This window comes from Topomyia yanbarensis, chromosome 3 (genome assembly GCF_030247195.1).
Source record: "Topomyia yanbarensis strain Yona2022 chromosome 3, ASM3024719v1, whole genome shotgun sequence".
NCBI classification, from domain to species: Eukaryota; Metazoa; Arthropoda; class Insecta; order Diptera; family Culicidae; genus Topomyia; species Topomyia yanbarensis.
The window spans coordinates 299,291,649-299,312,626 of record NC_080672.1 but is presented as its reverse complement, the minus strand read 5'-3'; the positions used below and the strand labels follow the sequence as shown (position 1 = coordinate 299,312,626).

Sequence of the window (20,978 nt, the reverse complement as noted above, 5' to 3'; positions counted from 1 at the left end):
AAATTGGGATATTTATCGTTTTTATGAAATTGTAAATAAGGGACATGTAGGGGAGATCACGATTTGCCAGCATATCCCGTACTGGTACAATGGGTGGTCTACCTCGGTCCCGAAGGGAATCCTTTAACTGAGACCTGGCGTCACAATACTCGGCGCAAGCCTAGACAACGTGCTCGATGTCGTGATAACCCTCGTCACAGGCACACAGACGTATCCAACGTACAGTGGTTATACATGAGCCGAATGAAGTACCGACTCACATCCTTCACCCTAAACCAAGGCTTCGTTGATACCTTCAGGATAATGGAATGTAGCCATCGTCCACGTTCCCCATTGCTCCCCGAGCTTTGCCAACTGTTGAGTGTCCTCTGACGACAGATACTGAAAAATTCGTTGAAACAAATTGGTCTTTCATAGATGTCACCTTCTAATGGGCTCATCTTTGTTATAGAGTCGGCCTTGTGATTGCCCGGGATAAAGCAAGGAGAGGGGACCCAAACAAAGGTAATCTGATAAGATTTTTCAGATAACGTACACAAAGACTCACGTATCTTCCCCAGAAAATACGGTAATTGTTTTTTGGGCTTCATCGCACGATGAGCCTCGATAGAGCTGAGGCTATCCGAGATGATGAAGTATCTGTGGGCAGAGTGTCGATGATCCCAAGGGTGTACTGAATAGCAGCTAATTGTGCGACGTAAATTGAAGCAGGATCATTGAGCTTGAATGAAACGGTGGTAGTATTATTGACGATATCGAAGCTAGTGGACCCATCGAGATTTGATCCGTCAGTGTAGAACATTTTGTCTCAGCCGACTTCTCGGAATTTATTATAAAATATATTGGAGATCACGGTGTGTTTAGTAGAACAACTGTATGCAAAAAAATTCAGCATCTCTAAAACTTCAGAATATGAAAGGATGGACTGTTCCCTTTCATTTGCAACCAGTTTCTAAATAATCCGTCGGGGCTCTGGAGCAACTTCTTTTTAAAGTTTTTTTTTCGTGAAAACATAGGTTTTACATTAGAACTAGTTCGCATATCTGTTCCTAGATGCTGCTTTAGACATTCGAACAACACTAAAAGTGAGAATCTGATATAAAATTTAATCATCTACAACTTTGCCAACAACTGGAAATCGATCTGAAATCATCTGGAAATGTTGTTTAAAATTTTGACGAAGTTATGTCTAAGTTAGTTTAAGCCTTAAGCTTAGTGGTTTGTAAATAAATTTTCATTCACTCATTTTATTTGCCAAATAGTTGTGTTTAGTTGAAAAATGCATTCAGAGGAATTTAAGTGCTTGAAAAGTTTCACCTGTAGTTGAAAAGTATAATTCCAAATTCCACCTGATATAGCGCACCATTGCAGTCTTTGAAACGAGGAAATAGGTAAGTGTGGACCACACTTGTACCATATTAATGCTTTTTCCCAAGAGGGGTGATTTTGCATGTAGCTTTTCCAATAGCATATCTTTGACTCTTTTTTCGTTTCCTCGTTTGATCTCGGGAATAACTAATATATTGTTGAATGAATCTACTCTCCCATCGCTCCCTTCTCTTGTAAACCAAATTTGACTTAAATTCTAACATTTCGAATTCAACAAACTCCAGCAGAAGTTTCGTGGCATTGTAATATTTGACTAAAATCAATTTCTTCGTCGACAACTCTAATTGGTCGGTGTTAAGTCAGACCGGACCAAGTCGCAAAACATTAAAAAATGAGTTAATGATAGCACTGGATAAAGAGTTTCTTCATCTACATTCCACTTTTACCAGATTTGAAATATGAAACAATAAACAAGAATTATGGTAAAAATTATTTTCCAATTAAAATGTAAAGGATGCTGCGATTCAAACTTTAAACGCGTTTTTCGAGAAATCAATACACTGTCACTTAGTCTGGTCTGACCTAACACCGACCAATTGACCTACTCAAAATTAGGATATTTGAAAGAGACAAAAAACTATTCCTGCTTTTGGTTCCAGTTTGCAAACTTTCCCGATAAATTCGAGGGAGTGTTTACTTACATTCATGTATGATTTAGCTCTTGAAAGGAACACATGTCGCATAATTTAGGTTATGATCGTTTAAGCCAACTATCATAAGTTCCTTCAAGAAGAAATGTTGCCATTAACCGTTTCTAGTCGAGCGCAAATGACAACAGTACACGAAATCTATTTTTTTTATTTTTTGGAAACTTTCCAAATTTATGATTAGCATATAACGATTATTTCGGAATATCCCATTAAAGTATATTGTTGCAGTTTGGATTTTTCCTAAAGATCATGCGAGAAATTGTCACTAAATTGGGCTTTTCTTACTGAGCGAAGATTGTCCAATGAGAAGTTTTCTTTATCATTTGCTATTGTGGTCCATGCTGTACGAGTATCGATTTCGGAATCGTTTCTCAAAGTGAAATAAAACAGTTAATTTTGACGCCTTTATCCTAGATTATGCGAAATGTTTTCCTTTTGAAAACAAAATATGATTTGATCACAAGAAAAAGCTTGCAGCTATACCCTCTGATGTATGAAAATCTTAAAATATACCCCAAAAATTGTCTTGAACCCAAAACTCAAAGATTTTTCGCTGTCACTTATATTACGTTAATTTTGAAAAAAATAATCAGCGTTGCAATGAAATCAGTCAAATATTTCAATGGTGTCAAAAGTTTCATCGAGTTTGTTCAAATAGAATAGTTGAAGCTCATGACAAATGAATTTTATACGAAGAAACTGACAGAGAATCTGGAATTAGATTAACCTCGTCAAAATCTTAAACAACATTTCAGGATGATTTTCAGTTGTTTAAATTATCAATCAGATTCTCACTTTTAATGTTTTTCGAATGTTTAAAGCACCATCTAGGGGGCAGAACTGTGAAATAGTTCCTACATAAAATCCATGTTTTCACTCAAAAATCTTTAAAAAAAAGTTGCTCTAGTTCCCCTAACGGATTATTTTGAAGTTAGTTGCAAATGAAAGTTAGTTGCAATGTTTCATATCCTGTAGTTTTAGAGATACTGAATTTTTTTGAAAAAGTTGTTGTAAAAAGACACCGCGGATCACTTGTGGGAGTATGTGGTCCGGCATTCCACTAATCTCTTCCTTGATGGATGTGTCGAAGAATACAGCAGAATCAGAAGTATCTAGGAAACGGACACGGTTGGGATTATACGAAGAAGGATGATGCTCTGTGCCATGTAGTCGAAGTACAAGAACATAAATCGGGTTTGAGAATTAAGTTTGACGAGCCTCTCGATGTTTTCAATCACCAACGGGTTCAAAATGTCGCATCGGACGAGCAATAGGTATAAGAGTTCCCAAAATCGATTTTTCAGCGGGAGAACGCCTGCCAGCATTTCGAGACTCATCGTATAGGTTTGTAAAATGTAAAGTAAAATAATTTCGGAGGGGGTCCGGACCCCCAGGACCCTCCCCCTGGATCCGCCACTGCTGTTTACCACAAACGCTCCTTAGGACGCTTTAAACGAGTAGCTTTAGCGCCACCCTCGAAGAGTACCACTCGTCAGGTTACAATTGCCCAGTATGAAACCTAACGTCAGGGCAGGTTATTAAAAATGATCCCGAAATGACGCAAAGAAACGATAGGTAAACACAAATTCTAAAAAGATGCACATTGTTTTGAATGTATAACAAATTTGCATCAAATTAGAAAAAAATGCATTTAATTTCCATTTTTGCATTAGCTTTGCACTCCCTCGCAGAAAAGTTTGTTTAACAAACGTCCTACGCTGATCCACTTCGTTCGACGTTTTGTTAAATGTAGGGCTAGTTTTTCTGTAGGGTTTTGACGTTTTACACGCAACGCAAACAACATTACACGCAACGCAAAAACATTGCACGCAACGCAAAAGACATTATGAATTTCTATTTTGATGGAAATAAATGCATTTAATTTCGCTGATTTTTAAAAATACATCACAAGTGATCTGCCCCTAGGTTACTACCTACTATCTTTAGTAAAGACGCAGAGAATTGATCGCCATACCGCACAGTGGCGGGTCTTGGAACAAAAGTGGCTGAAAATCACATGTTAGGGTAAGGCCGATGACAAGCTGAAGCGGAAAGCGAAGCGTTTGCGGACGCGTCTGAGCACTTTTGCCGCGTTCGCCCCACTTTTACTATGACAGTATTGCGCGTTCTACATGCACACACCAAAGAGATAGGTCAAACGCATTCGCTTCGCTTACCGCTACCGCTTCGCAAATCGTGTAAGCATGCCATCGGCCTAATTTTAGGGGGGCTGAGCTCATTTTTAATGTCAAAAGTTGTAACATATGAGATAATTTTTTTCCATGCAGTCAGTGTTATCGAACGTATTCAAATTGGTCATCGTTACGAGAGATTAGCAATCATTCAGTTTGCCGCAGATTATATGGCATGTAACGACCATTTGAAAATTAATTTATACAAGGTGTGACAAAACAGTTTTGCGAATCAAAGTTAGCAATTGCACTCTACTAGATCGTTTGAATAAACCACTTCATCTACATCTATCGCTGCTACGAACAACTCTCAATTTAGTACGTGTGCACAACAAATGTCCCACTCGTTGACCGACCGTTTAATACTGTCCGAGTTATTGATCGCATACTGGTCTGGGATGGCGTTTATGGGCAATCAAGAAACCGATTGCATCAACCTACGCTGATTCCAACGCTGCACGGTGATCCAGAAGTGTGTAAAACTGGTCAAAAGTACTTATCTAGGAAATATTATATTTTAGCCATGTGGTGTCCTCGGGAGAGTTTGTTGTGTGTTGCTTTGACATTGACATATTCATGGTTAATTAGTCCAGTAGTGATATCGAAAGTAAATTAAAAAAATTCGAAAATGGATGACGGAAAATATTTACGTCCGCCATTTTTCCAATTCGGAACCACTGTACGCCGCAGTCCAGTCGTTGTTCACCGATTGATTTTTTTTTCTCCACACACCACGACCAACTGCGACAAACTGGGCTAATAATAAATCGATCACATTGCCGTTGCAGTTCAGCAATCGCAATCGCACGCAACGAGGATTGCTGGAAGGTTCCCACGGATCTTCGGATGCAATCGAGCGATGATAATCTGTAAACCGGTAATGGTTCGTGGGCTTTTATTGAAGTCACGACGGGTAGTGGTTTGATTGAATTGGGTCATAGTTTTTTTGTGTCTTCATTGGGCCCGACTAGATGCACAGGGCTAGAATAGAATTTTCTCAACAAATTTCAGAGGAATCAACTGGTGGTCTATACTAGCTAGCACTTAGCAGTATGAATAACGATAATATCTGATGGACTGTAGAAGTTTTAATAGCTAGTATAATTGCAAAAAATTTAAATGAATTTATCTTGTATAAGCATCTCTAAGTTTACCACAAACTTGCAGAATGATTTATTGTGAAATATTTTATCTTCATTGGTGTATCCCGTGACTGAAATCTATTTGATTCAAACGATTAATTGACGATACGAAAAGTATCAATTGACTGACAGCCATCTCCGACAAATAAATTGCTTTATTGATTTTATTTCCATCCCCGTACAATTGTAATTCATGCATCGATTGCAAATTACATTGCAATTAAAACTCCCGTTTAATTTTGTTCCATCTTCATTCGTCCTTCTGCTGATTCGATGACATTATCTTTCTCGTTGAACATGAAAAATTGCACCGGGAAGAAAACGTAAATTAACATCTTAATTAAAAAACTTTCCCGCTGGAAGCCCCTAGTCCAGTAATTCCATGGCGGGAGTAATGTTTCTTGTAAGTTTGCTGGATAGGACATCGCAACGGGACGGGGAAATTCGTTTACCCCTTACCCATCCCAACGCTTTTGTTTGGCGGATCGACCGGAACAAAGTTTGCCATTAATTCCATCTGATAATTCATTTAAATTCTCTCGCCCGTTCAATTTACCTCGTTAGTCAATTTTGTCCGCAGATTTATTGAAGCTAGATTAAATCATCATCGAAAGCGCTTCCGCATCCCAGTAAATCGTAAACTTTATTCTCTTGTTTTAATGTATATATTTCCTATATTTCCGCAGGTGTTGGAGTAATCTTGGTCACCGTGAGCGGAGCCGCCTGGCGGATGACGGCACCGGGGGCTCCGCCCTGTCTCGGTCTTGGCTCCACCGTGGATTTGGGCCGATGTTCACGACGACCTTGCGGCCGGGGTGGCAGCACACCGCACGGGCTGCTGTATCCGGAGTTCCAGCATCGACCGCCACCGCCATCCTATCAGGCCAGCATGCAGGAGTACAGATTAAGGTAGGTTGCGGAAATTCAGTGAATGTTAAATTATGCCACTGAAAACTATTGGTAGGAACACATTTATCACATCATAGTAAAAATTAAGGTTTTATGACAGTTTTGTAACCATTCATAGAACTTAGATTTGCACTTATAGCGTGCTATAAAACTTCTATTGTTACTTGGGCAGTTAGAGCAGAATTTCCAATCAAGGTGTCTTGAGAAATTTATATACATCAATGTATTTAGCTTGCTCACCTAAAACTTAAGTTATTATAAAATGTGATGTCTAAAGAATAGACACTGGCCATTATTTTGTGATTTCTTGTTATGAACGCGTTGGTCAATTTTCGCTAGTAAGAAGTCCACCTTGTTTATTTATAAGTTCAACTGAGAAAGCTTGAAAAAGTGGTAATCTTGGAAATGATAAAAAGCAGTTTTTTCTCACACCTTTGGAAAAATTTTCATAAAAATGAATCAGCAAAACTCTACCAATGCCCTGAATACATTGATTCTTTTTCATGAAGACTTTCCCAACAGTGTGAGAAAAAACTGCTTTTTTCGTTTTCCTAAATTGCCGTTTATTGAGGCGTTCTCAGTTTAACCTTAATTCGATCTTAAAAGTACATATTACAAAAAAACGGAACCTCTCAAACCCTAAATAACTAAAAAAAAAAGTAACTGAAAATCCATAGTTTCACGTTCATTGGGATAAAGTAGAAGGTATTTGGATGCAAGAAGACACCAAAAATATTTTTGTCAACTAATACAATGTATTGACATTAAACTCTAATTTATTTGCTAATATTTATTGGATTTTGAATGTGACGGTAACGAAAAAACAAACAAAAAATGAAGGTTTGCCTAAGTGGAAATTAAAACTCCTGAATACGATTTTTCGCTCCACTGACTGGGATTCAAACCATCCTTAGCGAATCTGGTACTACCGCCCCCTGCTGCAATACAGCTCCGTTTACAGAACCGTTGCTGCGCATGAATAGTGCGGGTATTTATAACCTCTGAGAGGATCAATTTCAAAACCTGTCCCTCAGTGGTAATCATTTTACAGGCAATTCTGGTCATCCTTGATCTATTATTACCTGTTTCACATATTTAGTACAAGTATTGTCATTTCTCACTATATACGGGTCATTCCACATCAGATTTACAACCAAAATTTTAATTCCCTCCAAATTTTTTTCTTGCATTTTTTAGCTAAAAATAATCAACGCGTATTTTTTTGTTTTTACTGAATATGATATTTTTTCAAATTATTAGTTTTTGAACTTTTGAAGTTATTATTATTATTATTGTTTATTGGGGCTTTAACCTCCTGGTCATTCGTCCGGGTAGAATAGTATTTATAATTCATTTATTAAAATTATGTTTCATTGTTTTGCGTCTTGATTGGTATCTTGTTAGGTGAGTCGCAGGATATGGTGGTGTCTTGGTGAGCCGCGGAAAACCCTCCCATCTTCCAGTCCGGATGTGGCGAGGGGCTCGTAGTTGATGATGTTGAATTTTGATATCCAGGAAAATTGTTTGTTCGTTGTCGAATAGGTTAGCATCTTTAATGAAGTTGAGTATAATTTCTTCTTTTACAGGATCGTTTGAGAGAGCATCGCGTATGAAGAGGGGAAGGTCGTGTCTTGAACGGAGTTTTTGAAGTTACAAGCAGTTCAGTAGAATGTGTTCAACGGTTTTACGGTAGTCACACGAAGTACAAATGGGTGGTGGGACATTTGAAATCGTGTGTTCGTGTGAAGTTTTTGTGTGTCCAGTTCGTAAACGGGAGAGTATTTTTTGTTCCTTCCAATCTTGGCGATCGTCCCATTTGAGGAGAAGACCCTTTATCTTATGGAGGTGGCCATGGGATGCTCGCCAGTGGGAAAGGAAGTGATCGTTGAGGGTTTCTTTGAAGTGGTGAATGATATCTACAGCTGGTATCTCCTTAGTAAGGGTCCTTCTGGATTTCCGACCTCGAGCTGCCAGGGAGTCAGCTTCCGCGTTACCACAATGTCCAGGGATCCAACATAGGGTGATAAGAGGGTCTGATTCGTTTTCAATGGCCTGGAGAAAAGGATGACGGGATTGGCCATTTTCGAGAGCTCGGAGTACCGAGAGTGAATCCGTAAAGATAACGGTTTCAGTGTTTTCTGGTTTTTGAGCCAGGGCCAGGGCAATTGCAGCTGCTTCAGCAGAAAATACGGAGCATTCTGCTGGAAGGCGGAGGGCTGAACTGGTTTCATTGCTGCTGACTCCGACTCCAACTTCGTTGTCTTTTTTGAGCCGCTGAATTAGTTGGCTATATGCCGATCATGCGATCTCGGGGGTTGTTCCGGCCCGGATTGATTGGGCCAGGGAAGTATTGATGTTAGGGGGACGGGAATTCCAGGGGCGAGGCCAAATCCGATGGAGACGTGCAAGTGGAGGAAGTTCAGTTTCGGTTGTTTTTAATGGAATCGTCGTCTCCGGATGTACGTTCGAGAATACTAAGAGCACGCCGGAGGGTTACGAGGGCAATTTTCCAACGAAACGGTAAAACGCCGGCTTCAACGCAGACACTTTCGGCAGGTGTGCTGGGTATGAGTTTGGAAGCTGTTCGGATGGATCCATGGTAGAGTGGGGCGAGTATCTGGATGATCCCTTGGGTATTTCCTCCGGTTATTTCGATTCCATAGTAAATACGGCTGTGGATCAGCTGTGCTTCGCTGATTAGGAGAGCAGTGTTTCTGTTGCATTTCGGGCGTCTAGAGCAGATGGTTTGCACCAGGCGTTTGCGGTTGTCACATTCTCTCTTAATTCGCCGGAAGTGGGGGATGAAGGTGGCTTTTCGGTCCAAGGTTATTCCAAGAATGGTCGGTTCCTTTTTGTATGCAATCGGCGTATCTGCGATCCGAATCTGTCGGTCGGTGGTGCGGCGAAAGCAGGAACACATGTGTGTGTAGAAACTTTTGGATGTAGATAGTTTGAATCCTACGGAGGTGGCCCGTTTTAGTATAGCGTTCACAGCAGCTTGAAGTTTGATGCGAGTTCTTCCTTTAGTTTGTCCCAGAACTACTACAACGATGTCGTCAGCATATACTACCTTTGGGAAGGGAAGCGAAGATGGAATTCATGCTGATGAGAAATAACGTAACAGCCAAAACAGATCCCTGAGGAACACCATTTTCCTCGGTGTATATGCTCGATTCGCTTCCGCCAATTCCAACTCGAAACTTTCGATTCTCGAGAAAACGTTGAATAAAGAATCCAAGTTTGCTTCGTATTTCCCAGAGGTCGAGTTGTCTGAGGATTCCTTCGCGCCAAACGGTATTAGGCCGATGACAAGCTGACGCGGAAAGCGAAGCGTTTGCGGACGCGTCTGAGCATTTTTGCCGCGTTCGCCCCGCTTTTACTATGACAGTATTGCGCGTTCTACATGCACACACCAAAGAGATAGGTCAAACGCATTCGCTTCGCTTACCGCTACCGCTTCGCAAATCGCGTAAGCATGTCATCGGCCTTATATGCTTTATCGATGTCGAGAGCGCATATATCAGTATGCAGGTTGTCCTTCTTAGCCTTTTCGAGAATTTCTCCAAGGGAAGCAAGGTAAGTCCGGTGCCCTTCCCTTTTCCAAAGGCGTGTTGTCGGTTGTCAAGTAGTTGGCGTTGTTCTAGGATGGTGATAAGACTACTGTTGACCATGCGTTCGAAAGTTTTGGATATGCATGTTAGAAGGCTTATGGGTCGGAAGTCATTTGCTGATCTTGTTCCTTGACTCTTTTTGGGAATTGGTATGATTAATGCCATTTGCCACGAGTCGGGGAGAGGATCACCGTTCCAGATTTTATTGTAGCATTGCAGTATGGCTTTTTTCCGGATGGTGGTAGTTTTCTAAGAAGAGGGTAGCCGATGTTGTCTAATCCGGTGGCTTTTCCCTGTCCTTGACTGAGGGCGTAGGTGAATTCGGGGCCGGAAAAGGGTTTGTTCCTTTCGGATCGGGAGTCAGGGAAAAATGTTATTGGGTTAGCTTCCATCATGGTTTTTTGGACAGGAACTCGGGAGGAAAAGAAACAGTTGAAGAGCGGGAAGAAAAGAATCTTCCGATTTCTTCAGCAATCTCACAGTCGAGCGAAAAGCCGGTATTTCGTCTTTTTCCGCTGAGAGCGTTCACTCGTCGCCATATTTCTTCAGAAGAAGAATCGGGATAAATTTCATCGAGGAATTCATTCCAGCAGATGGATTTGGCCAAAGTAATAGCTTTTCGGGCTTCGTTACGTAGTTGTCGAAATTGGTTGAATCTGGAGGTCCAAAGTGGGCTGTTGGTTGGAGTTTTCCGGAGGATACGAAGAGCTCGTCGGCGGTTTTTAATGGCAGTGGCAACTTCTGTACACCACCAGTGAACTAATCTTCGGCGAGGAATTCCATAGGTGCTGGGTATGCTGGTTTCGGCTGCAAGGTGAATGATGTCAGCAAACTCATCGGGGGTGTATGGTTTTTGTGGGTCGAATAGGTTGGAGAAGGTTTCCTCGAAAAGTGTCCAGTCAGCTTCGTTGTAAATCCATCGACGTCGACGGGTGGTAGTGGGGGGGGGGGGGAAAATCCCCTGTGAGTGATGAGAATTGGGTAGTGCTCACTGCTACAGGGATCGGTGAGTACGGACCAGAGGCAATCGGCTGCTAATGAATTTGAGCAAAAAGATAGATCGATCTGGAACGATGTAGAGCCTCTGGTAAACGTTGTGCTTCCATCATTTAGAATAATTGCTCCGTTGTTTTCAATGATTTTCAAGACTTCATTCCCACGACGATTGGATCGCCGTGATCCCCACGCAGGATGATGTGCATTAAAATCGCCCATTATGAGGAAAGGAGTTGGGAGTTGCCGAATTAGGTTGTCGAGTTTTTTACCGATCTCTTGAACCTCTTGTGGTATGTAGATGGATACAACGGTGCAGGGAGTGGGGGCTTTGGTTCCACCGGTCAGGAGATCCCATGTATAATGGCTTCCGAGCCAACGAGAGATGTCAAGATCAGTGGGGATGTGGGTTTCTTGGATGGCAAGGACGATGGGATTATGATGAGGTAGGTCCCCAAGGTTTCGTCGAAGACCATTGGTGTTCTATTGGAGGGCTAGTGAGCTTCGAGTATTATTGTTGTGAGTATCGGAATTGGAAACAGATACCGATGGGGAGCTGCATCGAGGGTAGTTGAAGCTGGGTGTAATAGAGTTTCGTTGATCCGGTATTCCACGTTGGTTTGGGATGTCTGCAGAGGATGTGGAGCAGTATGACTGTTCGTGATTTGGATTGCTTGGGGTGGGACTTACCCGGAAGGGAGTCGGGCCCCCTGCACTAGCAGCCGCCGGAGTCTCATCGGAGAATATCGGTACTTCTGCGGACAGGGCCAGTGCATGGGATAGACTTTTTTGTAAAGATTTAGTTTCAGGGTTGCATATAGTGGTGGGATTGATTTTGTTGGATGGACTGGCGTAGTGCCCTTCCAGTGACCGTGGTAGGTATGGCAAGGGGTCCGCTTGTGATGATATAGTTGAGTGCTGGGTATCTGGGGTGATCCTTAGTATATGCGTTGGAATTTCTAAAAATTTTTCAGAGCGATTGACTTGGTCTGGATAGCGGAGCAATATAGCAGAACTTACCCGGGAGAAAGCCGGGCCCCCTACACCGACAGCCGCCGAAGGTTCATCGAAAGGGGCCGGTACGTCCGCGATTGGGGTCGGTGTAGAGGAGAGGCTTTTTTTAGATTGAGGGTATCTTAATGGTGTGAAATTTGATTGAAAGTTTGTTGGATACCAGGAACATCCGGGGATTGGGCTGGGTGAACGTTGTTTGGGGTTCAGAATATCAGCAATGGTGTTCGTTTTATTGATTTGTTGTTGATGCATTTGATGAGATGAAGTAATCTGAGATATCAATGTCAGCAGTCAGGTGTTTGGTGGAAACCTTTTAGTTTGGTGTAGATTATCATCAGTGGGGGAGGAGTGGGTTCTTTTTTCGGGTACTACTGGGAGATTGTTTGTTTTGTATAGAGCTTCCGGGTTTGTTTTTTTTGATTGATATCAGGATCTTTTCTGGAACGACTTCGGTTGTTGTGGTCTGGATGGATGATGTTGATTTGCGGAGGTGGTTGGGATGATGAAGTTTGTTGGGATTTAGGCTTGTTTTTTGTTTTGGGTTGACTTTGGATGTGTGGATGTTGCTCGGAAATAAGTTTTTTGAGCTTATCGATAGTATCTCGCATTGAAATAATTTCATTTCGAAGGTCTTCGTTGGTTGTTTTTTCATGGAGTAGTTGTTCCTTGAGGATTTCAATAATGGTGTTTTCGTTAGTATTTTGGGATGCACTTTTGTTTGATTTTAGGGTTTCGATTTCTTTGCGGAGTAGATTGATTGTGCGATCACGATCGTCGATGGGAACGTTGAGCCGATTGTTCACGGTGTTTGCGTAAGAGGATGGTTTACTTGCAGAGTTTTGCTTGAAGATTTTACGGGCTTCCGAGAAAGATAAACTGTTTGTTGTTTTGATTTTCATTATTTCTTTCTCTTCGAAATAGATGGGACAATTTTCGTCTGTGGCACTATGTTCTTCGTCACAATTAATACATTTGCTAGGGAAATTGCACGGATTTTCTCGGGAAACTTCATGAATCTGGGAGCAGTTGAGACAAATTTCCTTCTGGTTACATTTTTTGCTACCGTGACCAAAGCGACCGCAGCGGTAACACTGCATGGGGTTGGGGAAGTATCTCCTGACGCTGACCCTCATTAAACCCAGAAATATGAATTCGGGCAGGTGGGGGCCATTAAAAGATAGAACGAGTAGTGGAGTGTTGGTGGCAATACCGCTAACTTTTTTTGTTATTCTTCGGACCTTCCTATTCCTTGATTCTTTAGACCTTCGAGGATAGTATTAACGTCAATATTTTTAGTGTCCAAATCGTAGATAATCCCGGAAATTTGATTAAGATGTGGGTGGCGAATAACCTCGACTTCTTGGCCGGTGATGAGAGTTTTCATATTTAGCAATTTTTCATAAATCTTGTCGGAGGAAGTGAGCAGGATATATTGAGTGCCTCTAGCTTCTTTGCTGGCTTTGATGTAGAGATTGGGCTCTGCTCCGATGGCATTTTTGATTAACAAGTGGATCGTGAAGGGGTTGTGGGGAAGAGGTTGTTAATTACCTTGGGAATCCTTGATGGGGCGTAATAGCAAGGTTTGCTGGTTAATAATGTCTCCCGTATTAAGGTAATGGGGGAGGGTTTGGCTAAGGGGGGAGAGGACCCCAGGGACTTGGGGGGGTCTAAGTCTATTGCTGATTTCGGTTTTAGATCAGAGTCGCACTAGGTTCGCTCTAATATTTACAAAATCCATACAAAAGTGACAGCTCAGAGCGAACCTAGAGCGACTCGGCTCTAAAAACGAAATCAGCATATGATTGAATATTGTCTTGAATTCAACTTGGGAATGGAGCCTCCGAGCGGAAGAGGGATGTTCTGATCTGCGATCGGTTAGAAGTTCGAAGTCCTTACAGATGTTTCTGAAGATAATTTCGTTGCAGGAGAAAGTAATCCGTCTCTTGAAATATGATTCTTCTGGATATATCGTTGCGGAGGTTCTTTTGTGAAAGAATATAGTTTGTTGATTTTCACTGAATACGGTTTGCTTGTAACCAAGGAGGTTACAGCGACGACCCGTGTCGTTAGCAAAATTTTCTTCAGAATTCTTCACAAGTGGCACGAATTCTTCGCGAAAAGCTGTTATATATGAGCTGTGCAGCAATCTTCACCGATAAAAGGAATATTTTTTGGAGCCGAAAAAAGCTGCCAAAAAACACAACCGTTTGCTAGGAAGATGTAGCCTACTATGAACTTTTGAAGTTTATAAAATTGAACATTTTTCAATCACCGATAACTCGGAAACAATTCGATATATGGGAACATATATTTAATAAAAAAAGTTGCGTTTTCAAATGAGCTTACCGAAAAAAAAATCGCAAAAATTTTGTTGTTGTATAACTTATGAAATCTCGACAAACATATGATTACGGCCTAAAAACCAACTGTCAAAATCCGCTTTGAATGGAAATACCGGACAAACCGTTACGCGCCAATCACAGATGTTTATAGTAACCGAAAGAGAACAGTTTTCTCTTTCATAAACTGTTGTGAACTGTGTTCGGCTAGTAACGGTTTGTCCGGAATTTCCATTCAAAGTGGATTTTGACAGTTGGCTTTAAGGCCTTAACCATATGTTTGTCGAGAAATCTGCAATTATTAGAAACAAATTGAATTTTTTTTAAGTTGGACCAATTTTGTTTTACTTTTTATTTTCTTCATGTATTAGGAATTATGTTAAAAAGATTCTGTAAAAATTTGGGAGTGGATTTCAAAATACTTTGCGAGATATTACAATTATAAACTTAAAACATAAACTATTAACAAGGCAATGTTATAATTGACATATCTCGTAAAATATTTTGAGTTAGATTATGAAGTTTTCACACAATCTTCTCGATATAATAATAAATTATTTGATAAACTAATACATTTTTTTGCACAACCTTAATCAAATTATTTGCTTCTAACATTTGCGGAACACATAATATAATAATTTATATAATAATTTCTGAATTATCACAGTGATTTAAGTGGTAAATTTTATAAACTTCAAAAGTTCAAAAACTAATAACTTGAAAAAAAATATCATATTCAGCCAAAACAAAAAAATACGTGTCGATTATTTTTAGCTAAGGAATGCCAGAAAAAAATTGGAAGGTATAAAAATTTTGGTTGTAAATCTGACGTGGAAATACCCATATGCACCATCAGATCGTTCGTCTCACTGACTGGAAAAAACAGGCTCGAGGAGGTAGTGCCTGGAACTGCCATTATTATGTCTATGAGTTTTATAAAAGAGTCGAGCTTTTCTGACTTCTTGAATACAAGGTGAGCCTCAAAAGTATGTTTTAAAATATTGTAAACAACTATCTATTTTATCTGGCGAAATATCACATAAGCGCCTAAACAGTCCTAAAAATGGAAAAACATTAAAAATCCAAAACAAAAATAGGAGTGATTTTGGAGTTCGGTAGTCCAAAATTCATCTGAAAATCATAAAGAGATATATCATGCTATTTCCAAAATCTTCGCATCTGCAGTAGCGTGAGATGTGAACCCTAGCAATTTTTGCTTATTGATCGAAGTATTTCTTGTTCCAAATTTGCAACATTCCTGTAATGCATTCCAAAATGTAACAACAGAAAATTTCTGTTTTTTGAAACCAACATGTCGCACCAACTTCAAACCTGTTTGAAATTTGTCTAGTATTTCACTCCTTCTACTTTCTACTTTTTAATTTCGTGAATTTCTTCAAACTTTTTGACTGTTTTCTACGTTTTTTCGAGATCTCACTTTCGAGTTATTTGGGAGAACTCACTCTCATATATAAACTGAAACATACACTAGAAATTTAGTATCAGATTCATGGTCCGTGCGCGATCATTCAAGAACATACGAATGGCCACATGGTTATAGAAAATAATTTGTTCACGCAAAGTTACGTATACGCTGGCACACGCGACAAAAACGATAACCACTCGAGTCCTTCGCGATCTTCCACCCACAACTACGCTCGCGATCTCACAAACAGTTTAACACCTCGGCGACTAAGTGAACATTTTAGCACTTATAAATTCACATACGCGATCTCAGTCCCTATCTTAGGCTATCTTAGGCTCTAGTAGCATAGGTCCAATGCCTTTAAATTAACATAACAAAAATTGACGCTTATATCAACTAAACAACACGTTCCATGGCGACATTACCGGGAACTCTAGTGAAATGAGAGAACTCACTTTCTTCTAGCATCTGATCACTGAAAATTAAGCATCAAATTCACGGTCACCATAATCATCGAAAAGCACACGCAAATATGCGAATGAATATGCGGTTATAAAATCGGATTTATACACGCGAAGTCACAAACACGCGAACAACACTTTAATATGTAAATGCTTGAGCCCTTCGCAATCATTCACGCAACCTAAACTAGCATCCCGGTAATAAGGTGAACTTCTAAATGTTCAAACGCGGTCTCAAGCGTGATCCTTAAAAACTCCCACGCTCGCGCTATTATGAATCGGTTACTTCCGGAAGTTTCTATCCTCGGTACCAGCAGTCTTGGTTCATGCCTTAAATTGAACCAATTAAAAAAAGCTCTCATATCCACTGTACAACCCCTTCGCCCATGGCAACATGAGCGGGAACTCCAGTGATATGGGACAACTCACAGCCTGTCAGAATGTTAACCGTACACCGAAAACTAAATTTCAAAATGACGGTCCGCGGGACCATCCAAGAACACACGCGAATATGTGTACGCACACGTTAACATACAAACGCTCGAGCGCTTCGCAATGATACACGCGATAGCGAAATCCCTACGCCCGCACATATCTGAAACGTACAATGAATGTCAAATTCCGAATCACGGCCCGCTGCAATTGGCCTCAAGCAGTGTTTTAGTGGGTAACATTACCCGTCTCGCCTGCAATTGTAGTGAACGATTGTGACGGGGAGCCCTTTCGAGAACCTAGCTATATAGATCCAGTAGGACAACGCGGAAAAAATGAATAAAAGTAAAATACTGAATTAAATGCAATATTTTGGACAAAAGAAAATATGACGAATTAGGAATGGAAGAATAGATTACGATAGTAATATCATGAATTCGTACCTCGAGTTAATGGTAATTGATACTGGCAAAAAATGGTCAACCACCTAACCCGGCATTTGTAGACTTTGGCCATTTCGGCTTCGGATTTCGAGTTCAAAAATACGAATCTGACCATCATAACATCTAGTATAGTTTTTAATACTATTTCAGACACTACTTAGAAATATACTCGATTAGCGCTTTATCATCCATGTTGCTCGCCTAGCTGCCGTTGAAATACAAATTCGCCTTAAAAGTATTTTTCGAATTATAGGCAAAACAATTTTTTCGTAGCAAACAACATGTTAGCACAGAGAACAGACGTCCATCTTCAGCATTCAACTTGTGTAAAATCTCTAACGGTTTCGGAGGTAGTTGGGATATCCAAACCAGGTGCGCTACTGTCGTCATGTTTTTTGTGGCTGAGTTCGACAGAATTGACAGCGGTTATTCCTCTACCCAGTCAAACTAGTCCGGAACCGGTTCACACTTCCAGCATGAATACCAGCTCAAATGCATCAACCGATAGAGTCGGAATCGGTTGTTTTCTTTGAGCAAGACTCTATACTGATTCCATTCAGCGTTCCGAAATGGATTTGGCGGATAGTTGGGATAAATTGGTGTGGCGGAGCTAGTGTTTATCGTATATTAATTCAAATGTTTACACACGTTTTTTAAATATTTTTGTTCGATCATGGACGTCTGTTCTCTGTGATGTTAGTAATTATCATTGAGCATTTTCGAATTAAACATAACGCTTTCGGACGGGAACAAATTGGAACAAATAGACACCAGCGAAAACATGTAGAACATAGTCACTTCTAAAAGACGCCTATACAAATGATTCAAACTTTTACCTTCGAAAGAATGATCGATTAAAGGGTCGTCAACGATGAGAACATGTAATGCAATGTACATTTACTAATCAAATCGCCATTTTAGGATATGATGCCCTAACGAATAATTCTACGTTGATTTCGTGGCTATGTTCCGGACTTTACTCATCTCTATTGTTTATTTCATAATTGGAATCTGCGATGTGAACAGTAATAGCAGACACTGCTCTAACTTATCTTTTCGTATCGGTAAAATATATAAACGAATTTTAATGGATTAGAAAAAAGTTAGGAAATTGTAGCTGTTTAATCATTTTTGTATTTAGAATAACATGGAAATATCGAAAATTATTACAATCTCTGGTTAAAAATACCCATTGTGTTAAAATGTTCTGCCGTTTCCAGACTTTTGCTTGAAATTGGAATTATAAAAACATACGAACCTTAAAACCTTTCATGAATTATTTCTAAATTTGTCTGACAATCAATACATCAAATATGTCATTTCTCCATAACGTAGTTTCGCTGCCTCGAAAGCACAATTACTCTAAATTAATTACCCCCACGGTAGCTCGTCTGATCTGAATAATTCAATTACTAACTAAAACAATTTTGCAAACGAGATTTAGACAAATAGTACTTTCGAGAGCGGTTTCAGCATTTGCTGCGTGTCTGTGTGCACAAAGGCCGAAAGATAGTGATTTTCCGGCTGAGCCATGGCCATTATTTACTATTCTGGTCAGTGCCAGCAGGGATCCCTAGTCAACTCCGGCCCGTCCTAACCAGTGGCTAACGAACGATATGACAAAGTTTGCCAACCGGCCGAGCCCATTCCTGACGGGAAGTGATACATGTGTGATTTGTTACTCCCGGCGAGAACGGAAAACCGCTCTCCGGCCTATCAAGATTAACGCTTCGTCCGGTTGCTGTATGCAAATTATTTAGATTAACATTTGCACATTTATCTTAATTATGGCGGCTTGGTTCCATGGGAAAACTTTTGCGCACCTGCCACTCCCTACCCAGGCAGGGTACGGAATTACAGCAGTACGTGTTCTACAAGTACGAACGTAGCTAGACAGGAGATTTAAACAAGCTCCAGAAATCATGTTTGTTCAGATGCACACGCACTGCCACCCACACACCCAAGAATCGATTCTGATTTTAGAAAATTAATGCCACTTGTAATTCACCCTCCAGTTAAAAGCTTCGTGCTCAAGTATCGATATCTCTGTATTGCAGGCTTCTTCTATTGGATAGAGATCGTCAATCTGGAAGAATGCGCAGCACGGCGTCACCCCCGCCCACCTATCGATCCAATGTCGGGAGTCTTCTGAGGTAAGTAGATGATTGCTCGTTCGGATCCGGTCCGGGATCGATGCAGACCAATGCAGATATACGCGGTGGGGTAAGATTGATTGTAACCGTCTCTCTGTGTGTATGTGTGTGTGAGTGTCGGATGAGTTAACGACGCAGAGATAGCCGCATGTAAAAGCCACATCGTTCTCGAGTATTTACTTTCACATAATTGATGGGCACTTTTCTCACTGGGAAATGGGGAAAGTGCTTTGCTGCTAGATTATGCTACTTGGCCATCGGCGCGTGATTGATGCAGTTTGTAGCATTGCAGGTCAACCGGAAGATAATTGAATAATTTTGTTCGAATTAGTTAAAAAAAATAATCAATTTTACTAGAAGCCAGTGTCCAACTGTAATACTGACAAATGCAATCGAAATCGTTCATGTGTGTGGTGAATGTACAGTCACTACCATTTAACTGAGTCCAAGTGTAATCAAAGGATATAAATAAATAAAAGCAATTTACACGTCGTCATTCCATTAATCGTATGGATAATTCATGTATGCAGTACAGGGTGACTGATAACTCAACTACACCATTGACAGTAGGTTTCCTCGAACATTGGCAGTAGGGGAGAGAGGGTAACAGTGGATCAGCAGGAACTATGAAACATTCGCAATAAAATCATAATGCATGATCCGAATCGTCTCATTCTCTCATATTTCACGATTTCTAATTCTTTACACGTGTTGCTATATTTTGGAAGAGATCTGATAACTGTATCTCTTTTAATGGATATTTGTTTGTTTTGTGATAGCCAGAGTAAATTTGCAATGAAAAACATTATTCCATCTTTATGAGTTACCATTCATTGAATAAATGTTTAGTCTATTGCTATTTCTGGCAAATTTTATGCTCAACATATGCCGCGAACAAAGTTTTTTGGTAACTTCTCATGGTTCTGTGTAATTTCACAATTTTCATGAATAGACCCATTGGGTAACTGTGGAACGAAGGCGTATGGGGAACAGTGATAATTTTTTGTTTTTGTGGTCTGTCTCAAAATGTGAATGGGTTCCGATTTTCAACAGTAAATACTACTCATATAGTGCAAAATTAGTAAATTTGGGCAAGTTTTGTAGAAATTGTCTCTTATTTCAGGATTGCAGCTGATATGTATATATGGTGGTTCAATGTTACGCGATGTTATAGTGGATTCTTTCGTAAACAAACGATTTTCGCCTCAATATAACTTTAATTCAAAGCGTTAGGATCATTCTTCGTCAAAACAAAAGAATAAAATTTATAAGTAGAATATTTCACTATAGACGACATCGTGTTTCATAGTTCCTACCCATGGGGCACACTGATACATTTTACCACCGACTGTTTATTATCCAAAAAATGTTATTTCCCGTGAATTTTACCAGCTGGAAAAAATATATGTATTAGTTAACAACAGAGTGGCACTATGTATCACTTTTGATTACACAAATAACAAGTATTATCATCAAAATTAAATTGTAGAAAAAATGTGTTTCATTGTTACCCTCTCTCCCCTACAAATGGATTTCCCGCATCGCAATTTGAATCATACCATCTACAACATCTGCACTGAATTAGCCACATTGCAACGATGCGTTTTTTAAATGTGGTTTATTTGGTACGGTTCTGTGCATTAGCTTTATTGAACAGTGGATATTTTTTATAGTACCAATGTGCGAATTTAATCGTCCATTAGGCCGTAACTGTATTCGTCCGTGCTTTTCTCGCTGTTGATGTTCTATTAATTTACACTACTGGAAGTCTTCATTGTTTGTTGGATTCACGTGTCACGACTATCCGCCTTCTTAGTCCTTTGG

General features: G+C 40.2%; 1 protein-coding gene across 1 annotated transcript in view; it reads left to right on the top strand.

The window, feature by feature from the left end:
* LOC131688871 (uncharacterized) overlaps positions 1-20,978 on the top strand; it is a 430,877-nt gene that overhangs the window by 397,908 nt on the left and 11,991 nt on the right. Inside the window, exons 5-6 of the mRNA XM_058973461.1 lie at positions 6,060-6,282; positions 19,059-19,154. Coding sequence (XP_058829444.1) covers positions 6,060-6,282; positions 19,059-19,154 — 319 coding nt within the window. The remainder of the gene's footprint in view (positions 1-6,059; positions 6,283-19,058; positions 19,155-20,978) is intronic.